Consider the following 9561-nt stretch of genomic DNA (forward strand, 5'->3'; position numbering starts at 1 on the left):
TCACTTCCGTGGTGTTGTTATCTGCACATCACAAGATCGCTGTAAAAACTAGCTGAACACATCACTTATGTGGTGCTGTTTGGCACTGTGCAAATCATTGTGTTGATGTTTGTATTGTATCTGTGACGACACACATCTGTATTGTCCAGTGCATCATCACACAACCATATGTGACACATCAGCTCTGTGATGATGTCTTCACGCCATCAGGTCAGTAAATCTCGGACACCTAAGTTTTCTGGTGTTAATTTCAACAGAACGCTGCGACAAGATTATTCCTCCCGTGGTGGTTTTGTCTAAATCAGTGTAACTGTTGTACAATCTCACTTCTGTGGTAGTAGTTATCCATAAATCACTACATCACTGTGCTGGAGACAGCCAAGTATACGACCTGACTCCTTTCTGCCAGAGGAACATGAAGGTACGCCAGGATGTACCTTATATCGCACTTCTAACACACATCTACTACATATCAGGGTAAGCATATGAAGATAGCTGTTTTCATGGCGAATCATTTACTTGCAACAAATCTGTGCTCTTAGGATTTACTAAATACAACACACCTGTAACACAACATTCTGAACACATCTGCAACACAACATTCTGAATACGGGTTGTATGTTTTTTTGTTATGACACCCATATTTTTTTTCAATTTATACGTTTAGTGTTTGTTTGTACATCTGTATGTCTGTATGTTTGCATTCCAGCCTTGCATGAACAGTTCCAATTGCACATGATTGACATCCGTATATTTATATAGACTTCCGTTAGTTGCCTGTATTGCACAGCACCTCACCCCGAAACACACACGTGGCGGTTTGAATCCATCTGCTGGCACCGCCTAGTGTACAAAGTCTCTAAGAGACTGACAATACAGTGAGGTCACCTTAAAACAGTGTTTGAGTTGTGATCTGCATGTGAATCTGAATTCATTTCAGAATGGAAGAAAAAGATGTTAATTTCTTATCATTGTTGAGGGGTTTCATCTCATGCATACATTGATATCAGGAGATATCCAGTACTTCACCTTTTAGAAACCCAGCATTCTGCTAGGGACGATGTTCGTCTGTATTCGGCGACATTCCCGTGATTTGTCAGTTTGGGTAAATCAGGTTTTGCTGTATGTGATTGGAGCGTTGACCTCTGCAGAGGAGGGGGTACATTATTGGCAACGCTCTACTGCTGAGGGTCAAATATTCATTGGGACCTCATCCTCTCTCACCGTCGATGACCTCTTAGTGTACGTGATGTAGATGCTGCCCCGACGCTGACCGAAAACCGTCTTGAGGAAATGCAAGCGGAACTGCCTGGCCGCGAAGAAGTACAGGAAAAAGTTGATGGCGTGGTTGGAGTCTGCGAACAAGGAGGTAAGCACGTCCACAAGACGATGTCGCACCTGCTCCAATGGTGATTGCGGGGGATTGCCTGTGATGACGAGCATGACGGCACAGCGAGGGATGGTCAATATGACAAACACGATGGTCACACTGATAAGCATGATAGTTATTTGCATGTCATGATTGGCAGAAATCCTCTGTGGTTTGAAGGCGGTGTCTCTCTCTACTGTCAGCTGTCGGCGAAGTTTTGACGACTTCTGAATACTGTGGACGATGAGCAAATTGAAGGTGATGAGCACACTGCAGGGAATGAAGGCGTACACTGACGCGCTGATCCAGTACCACGTACCCATGGTGAAGTAGCTGTAGTCGGGGGAGTAGATGCAGCCATTGATAGCGTTGACCATTGTCCAGAAAATATGAAGATGTAATATAGCGAGGAGACAAAATAAGACGGCGGTGAGAACCAAAGCGCGACGCAAAGTCCAGATACTGGCTACTTTCATAGGATATCGGACAGCCATGAAGCGTTCCGTCGCCATGGCAACCAATAGCCAATTGGAGAAAGCAGCAGTGACAAGCCCAAAGAAGCACATGAATCTGCAGCCCGTAGTTGAGAACGCATGAGGCTGGTGCAGTAGCTCCATGAACACCGTCTTCAGTATGAGAGCAGTGTTATCTACAGTCGCCAACACGGCCACGTAAAATGTAGCTGACTTCAGGCTTGACATTCTCAGGATGGTCACTATGCTCGCTAGGTTGCCAGGGAAACCAAGTACCAGTATGAACCACATGTAATATCTTTCCACATTGCCAATAACAGCTAAAGTATACGTATAGTCTTCGATTGACGTCACTGGTGTGGTTTGTGATGTCACGTTGACGTCACTATACACAGATTTGACTACCCAACCCAAACTACTGTCAACTTGCGTTGTCAATAGGTTGACGTTGGAGGATTGGAAGCCTCCTGTTGTATTATCGGTGGCCATCTCTAGGACGAGACAGGGTTTGTTTGTTTAGCTCATCTGGAACAGAATATAGATCAATTCATTATAAACAAACACAAAAAATAGTTATGACAAATCATTCGTTCGTGTCCCCGTTTCTCTCACTTACTGAGGTACTATCAACATAGGCCGTAAAGCTGTTTTTCATTCGTGAATAACTCAATGTGAAGTGAATAACTATTGCTACATCTGAAATACTTTTCTAAAGAGAAAATGACCCATCCGTGTATTTATTTGTTTGGCAGGTATTTGTGTATTTTGAAATAAGATAACTTTCAATTTAAATCTTTGAGTTTACGCTTGTCCATTCATTTTATCATTCACCTTTCGCCTTCAGTTTTCAGGGGAATACTGTAACTGAAGGATGGTAAGCCTCTGGAGGTCCCGCCCTGTGAGCGCGAGCAAGTTCAGCTTTACGCCACTTTTAGCAGTATTGCAGCAATATCACGGCGGGGGACGCAGGCAATGAGCTTTGTGCCCATGTGAGGAATCGAACGTCTTTGGCGTGACGAGCGAACAGTTTAACCACTAGGCTAACCCACAGCCCCTTTCACTTCCTGTGAATCCATTTCTTGTCGTAAGAGGTGATCAATGGAATCGGGTATTCAAGCTCATTGACTTGGTTGACATATGTCATCATACCCCAGTTGCGTAGATCGATAACCCTGCTGTTGATCAGTTGATTGTCCGGTCCAGACTCGATTATTTACAGGCTGCTGTCATATAACTGAACTATTGCTGAGGGCGGCGTTAAACAAGACACGCACATCAGTATCGATTTATCAGTTATTAGAGAACACTAATCAGCACTTCAAGATTTATAAATTCTAGATTATTTAGCATCTTAATGTCACCTTCAAATAATGGACGTTACGGTGCGATGATCTGGGGTGACACTGGGGCACCTTACAGTGTAATAGATATCAGAATATCAGATTGCTCATTTAAATCTCTCCCTGAACTATTTATAGATGGAAATTACTGTGAAAAGAGAGATTGGGAATACAGTCAAACCATTTCATCAATTGTACACTTATCTTCCCTGATTTTGGGAAGCGTGTTGTCCCTAGGGCTTGGGTCAATACTTTCCTCTGCACAATGTTCATCCACTCACTAAAATATAAGCCCCAATCACCCGATCCCAAGAGTGGTGGACAGTGTATTCCTTACTGTTGCCTTAAACAAGTCGTAGTTGTTGTAGGGCACAGATGGATGACTTTAAAGGAAGCCGATGAATACTCGATTATGATTGGTTGACGGTGACCAGTCTCTGAGTGAATGACGTCATGTCAGAGTCTCAGAGGATATCTTCCAGTTTGAAATGGTGACACGGTGTCAGTACTTTACATCACAGAAAATACCAGGTATTAGTAAATCTCTCCAATACGTTTTTACTAAACGCTGTGCACAAACGGAGTACAAGGGGCATTAGGACCAGCTATACCTCTTATATGTTGACAAATACTGGTAGTTGGAAACTGAAGTGTTTGTAAAGTTTAAAGAGTATGTCCTAGTTTGCTGTCATTAATAACATCATATACACACCACCTGCCAGACAGACCAATACATCGTCATCACTTGTTATCAATAACAACAGATACACACCACCTGCCAGACCAATACATCGTTATCACCTGCCATTGATAACATCAGACACACACCACCTGCCAGACCAATACATCGTTATCACCTGCCATTGATAACATCAGACACACACCACGTGCCAGACAGACCAATACATAGTTATCACCAGTCATTGATAATCACGCCAGACACAGACATAATACACAGTCACCAGTAGTCATTAATTAACAGGTACAGACACAATACATTGTCATCACTAGACATTAATGATGATAGAAAGACACTGCCTGTCAGATACAGACACAATACATTGTCATCACTATTCAGTAATAATAGCAGATATACTATCATCGCCAGTCAATAATAATGGCACATACAAACACAATAAATCGTCATCAGTAGATTTATTTTCGTTGTTCTTTTTGTATATGAAAACTTGTGGTTAACTTTAAGCGGAACACTAAATCCATTCTTTTAAAAAGCTTGTTGTTAATTAATACAGAACGATTAAAAGTTGCCAAAACAACGTCTGCTTCACTCTGGCATGCCAACGAAAGTACAGACATGTTTACGTAAGAGCACTGCAACGACCCGGAAGTGACGTAATGTGAGGATGGATTTTTCATTTAGTCATTCGCCGTCAATAAAAACACCATGCGCAGATTCCCACCGATCCCCGCAGTGCTATATGGATTGTGTTTCTGAGTACGAAGCGAGCGTTGTCTAAGCCTGTAGTATAATGACTTGCCTCCTACCTCGCTTCCATGGAAGTAAACGCTATTTTTATTGTTTACATCGAGTTACAAAGTCAAAACTACTTACTGGATGTAATAAATGATTGCTGACCAAAAGGATTTTGCATGACACATCTTGTAGCATAACAATTCCTTCCTCGGAAGCGAGGTTGTATTGTAAAGAGTATTCGTACTTCCTAAGACCGAATAGCTTTGTCAAGCAAAATCCTACTGTCCGTCAGTCAAATACATATTTTGCTGCCAGTAGAAAGAAGTTTTGATCTTGTAACTCAGTGAAACAAACCTAAATAGCATTTATACTTAGACTGGCGGAGCGTTTCCATTTCTAAAACCGTGACGTCGGCTTAAGTCATTTTGAGAATCAATAAGATTTTTGCTCGTTTTCATCATGTTAGAAAAACAAAACTGCTACCTACTCGTAGTTAAATATGAATATTGAGTCATGAACAAAAAGATTTAGCATGATACAGTTTGTGATATAACGATTTATAACACTCATGTCATCATCATCACCGATGTCGACAGAATCGTCTATGAAAACAATTTGTAACTCGAAATCTGGACAAAACAGGTGAGAAGATTAAATGACAGTAGGTTGGGAAAACACATAGCTTTCATTTTTCACAACAATTGTCACGATGACAGGTTTAGAGAAGCCTGTAAACAAGACACTTTACCCCCGGACATGTACATGAATGCAACAGCGTCCCACATCGGCTATCCCCCTCACAGTACCACACGGAGACGCTCCCCTCTTCGTTCGCAGGAGAGAATTGTACGCTGTTGTCAAAAAGTTTTATTTGTAATGATGTCAATAAATGATTTATGCATTTGTATCCCACTAGCTTTTTAAATATATGTAATCCCTAACGACTCACTAATCAGTGATTGAGTTTTTATATAATCCCACTATGGAACTCAGCTCAGTTAGATTGTCCTTCTCTCTGAGTCTTCCCCATACCGCCCATCCCACCCCTCACCCACCCCACCACCTCACTAACCCCTTCAGCCACGCCCTCACACCGTGGCATTAGAAAATGAAATACTGAGTATGGAGAAATAATCGATGCTTTTCTGTTGAGATCCCTGGCGGCCCATCACGTAGAGACAAACAAACATATCTATACAATATATGGTCTTCATATAAGTTCTCTTGAGCTTGTTGGCTAATCAGGTTGATGAAAGTTCTGTCGTTGTTTTTTTTCCATAAAATAAGTACATGACATAGTTCCAGGGAATCTTCTGGTACAAGGCTACAAAAGCAACTCCTTCTGATGCGTTTGATCATCTCTGCTAAAGGCAGACTTCTTATGAATATTGAAAGGGAAACAGCTAATTATTATTCTACCCAGCGCTATCTTTTACGGGGCTGCCAACATAAGCAAACAATGGACGTTCGTAATAATGTATGTTCATTTGTGGTTCTGACAACACAGACAAAACATTGGAACGTCGTGGCCAGAGTTTCTCATCAGTCTCGCTGCCTGCCGAATAATTCCCACTGGGCATAGAACACGCTTAAGCAGTTAAAATTATATATGAATGCAACACCTAGATCCAATGATAGCGCGAGGTGGTCGCTAAAGGTGATGGTAAGGATTTTTGTTGCCTAACGCCACAGAGCAGTACTCCCGTTAGACAACTGTAGCCTGTAAACAATACAGTCATGCCTGGACAGGCCACTTCATGATTTATGGATCAGATCATCATTATACTGCGTTTACTGATATCGTTAATCTCACTGTACATGATCACACGGGTGTACCTTCAGCTCACGTCCATCAGCTGGAGAGTGCTGGCACCACTTTGCAGACAGCACTTTTACTGATGTCGTTAAACTCAGTGTACTTGAACATATCCGAGTATTTGCCGCTCGTGTCCATCAGCTGACGCCAAAGGGTGGTGGCTGTCTTATGCTCATAGCATCAATTAATTTCTAGGAATTAATTTCTAGGAATTTGTTGAATACACTCAAATACAATCGAGCACCGTTGTCTCGATATTCATGGGACCAAGAAAAACTATCAAGCTATCCGAACTTCGAGACATCCGACCAGGGCATATCATCACTTATCACTATCAAAGTAAACACCACAAATAGGAGATTTTACGTTTGTTTATTTCATGTATGTATATATATATATATTTCTTCACGGGGGGTTGCAGTTTATGTTATAGTGTCTATCCTGAATAAAACATAGGTTGGATTTATTCAACGGAGGAAACGAATAATTCTGAAAGTTAAGAATGACGGGCATTTGGAATTGGCATGAAAGCGATAGGAGCTAACCATTCTCGATACATGACACATCCTTGTGATATTCGTCCTCCATCTCTCGATTTCAAAAGTCTTGGGAACGCATCCAGTGCCTAGGTAGCTTAAGGGGCGATTAGCAGAGGTGGGCTGAATTGTCAGATTATAGGGAAAAAAGCTGTGGATAGAAAGGTACCGGAAACAAATTAAATGGATGTTGGCATCAACGTTATTATAGAGAAAACATAAATTGATTATGCATCAAAGGCGTGAATAAAATACCGAGTTAACCAAGAACGATGATATTTTAACTGGGCAGATCTAATCCAGGAGTTCTGTTTGTCAAAGTGTGATTTTAGATGCTTGATTTGAAGAATAATCAGCATTTACGACAAGCCTGTTTTAGCAAACTGGCTTGTAGAGAACTGTTTGAGTTCTGTTTGTCAGATATTATTCAGAGATAACCTGTTATAACTATTATGAATATCTACGACATTATGCATAACTGTGAACCTTAGCATGTAGTATGTAGCGGCGCTAATAATAGCCAAATAGGCCTGTGTGCAATCCTTTTCTTTCTTCTTGAACGGAATAAAAGACATTTAAACAAAATCAATCCCATTTTTTATGGTGTAGCCATCAATATTGGACAGCATAAAAAATTAACCTTGCAAATTGTAAATTGTCACTTTACGGTGCAATGTGAAAGTGTCAATGAGAATAAAGTATTGAAGAGTTAAAAAGTCCTGATGTATGAGTGCAGATGCATTTTTATTATCAGCTTTCATTGTTGTATGTGAATGGGCCCTTTTTAATAAAACATTGAAAATTTTAAATTCCTGCAAATGTGCTTTTGTCAATTTGCATTGATGTATGGGAATAAAGTTTTTAAAAACAACGAATATCTATGGTTTTTTCTTAAGATTTGTTATAAAAAGATAAAAGTAGACCTTTTTCCTGGAAGACATCCTTTCCTGGACAAATTTAGTACTATTTTTATCAGTACATTTTTCCGAGGGCATTTTTTGTTTGACACTACCCTTGTCAATGTTATCGTGACAGTCACAGACTTGTTGCTTGGCTGCGATCACCTTATCAACGATGTCGTCATCGGTAACTGAGGAACGAGACAGGAGGTTATCATCAACAGTAGCACGTTCGTGATTTTCACTGTCACATCCCGACATGTTTGAAGCAACATGGACAGCAATGCCCTCTTCACTACGTCACGATTGAAGCAGTGTTGCTATGGTAGTGTGCCACTGTTTTATAACTCTGTATATAATCAACTTTCGTTTCGATTTGATATATTTACGATTCAGAATTTATAGCTCGTTGTTAAATGATGTGACTCACTTGCAGCGTAATATTTACAGAGAGCCATTTATGTATCTGACTTTCTTACAGTGCAGTGTAATGTATGTGTGAGCTGCCACGGTAACCGACAAACTCTCCACGGAGGAGCTGAATCGCCGACTGTCATAGATCATATTATGACGCATGCAGTGTCCGGAGTTCGGAATCCTTTCGATTAGCTGTCTATGAGTTCATATGTAGACATTTATTTCACCAACTTTCACTGCTTTATTCAAACTATTTTATACACTGAATCCTGTGCAATGTATAAACCATGGCAGTTTATGTTCTCTTATATTACTGCATCAGTGCAGTAACGAATCAACTAATAAAGAACCATTTACATTGCGTGTTACAAATCACATGCCAATAAGAATTCTTTGAGCCGTCAAAGTATTTTAAGACGCTTTTAAATTTCCAACACCTACGTTTTAGCCGTTTCTCTTTGCTGCAGTTTCACTACACTTCCTGGGCACATTCTTAGTTCCCTTTTTCAAACTGGTTCGAAAATATACATATTATACCATTAACAAAAGAGGGAAAGGGATGGAATAAATTGTCACATTTCTCCTTCATTTATCTTCTCCTTCCGTTTCTTCCTTGGCTTCATCATTGACATATTATCAGCCTTGTAAATCCAATATCCCCTCCTTTGTAATGGTATATTATGTTGAATAGTTTTTAACGAAGTCGGTGAATAAGGCAAAGACAAGTTCATTTCGTGGCGTTAGTGCTAATACAGACGAATTAAATCAGATTTTCAGATCAGAAGGAGTGCGTCTGAATTACCTATTCAAAACCTGAGGCCACTCAGCAGGACCCACGTAGCAAGTCATCAGAACACGTGAACACAATTCTTCCTCATTCTTCCATTACATTCAGAAATGACAACTGTAACGTCCAGAGCATATGATCTATTCATCATTTATCTGCTTGTCTTACTCAGTAAAACAGTCTACGAACAACAGTGAAACGTCACCAGCCTACCTGAGAGAGTCAATCCATATCATCCTTCGAAATCACTGAGATCAGAAAAGGACGAACTCTTGGCAATAACAGACATTAAAACAAGTCCCGCATAACTACCTTTAACACAGACAGTTCTTCACCAATGGAACTTCTCTGTTCTGAAAGGCATGGGGAGTATTGATTATTTCCGTTTACTTTCAAACCGCCGTAGGTCTTTAGGTAGGTTAGGGATGCTGGAGCACCGCCGAGAAAGTTTATCTTTGTACACCGGCCTCTAAGCTTTTACACTGTTAT

The 9561-nt window shown here is 40.6% G+C and overlaps 1 protein-coding gene across 1 annotated transcript; it reads right to left on the reverse strand.

Moving 5' to 3' along the window:
* Positions 1–1191: 1191 nt before the first annotated feature.
* LOC137255517 (probable G-protein coupled receptor 139) lies at positions 1192–2331 on the reverse strand. The gene has a single exon (XM_067792950.1). It carries the CDS (start codon positions 2329–2331, stop codon positions 1192–1194), a length of 1140 nt encoding a protein of 379 aa, XP_067649051.1.
* Positions 2332–9561: the final 7230 nt, after the last annotated feature.

Source organism: Haliotis asinina, chromosome 11 (genome assembly GCF_037392515.1).
Source record: "Haliotis asinina isolate JCU_RB_2024 chromosome 11, JCU_Hal_asi_v2, whole genome shotgun sequence".
NCBI lineage: Eukaryota > Metazoa > Mollusca > Gastropoda > Lepetellida > Haliotidae > Haliotis > Haliotis asinina.

Excerpts from the sequence above, each read along its gene's own strand:
- LOC137255517 (XM_067792950.1), bottom strand. The coding sequence starts at position 2,331 with ATGGCCACCGATAATACAACAGGAGGCTTCCAATCCTCCAACGTCAAC.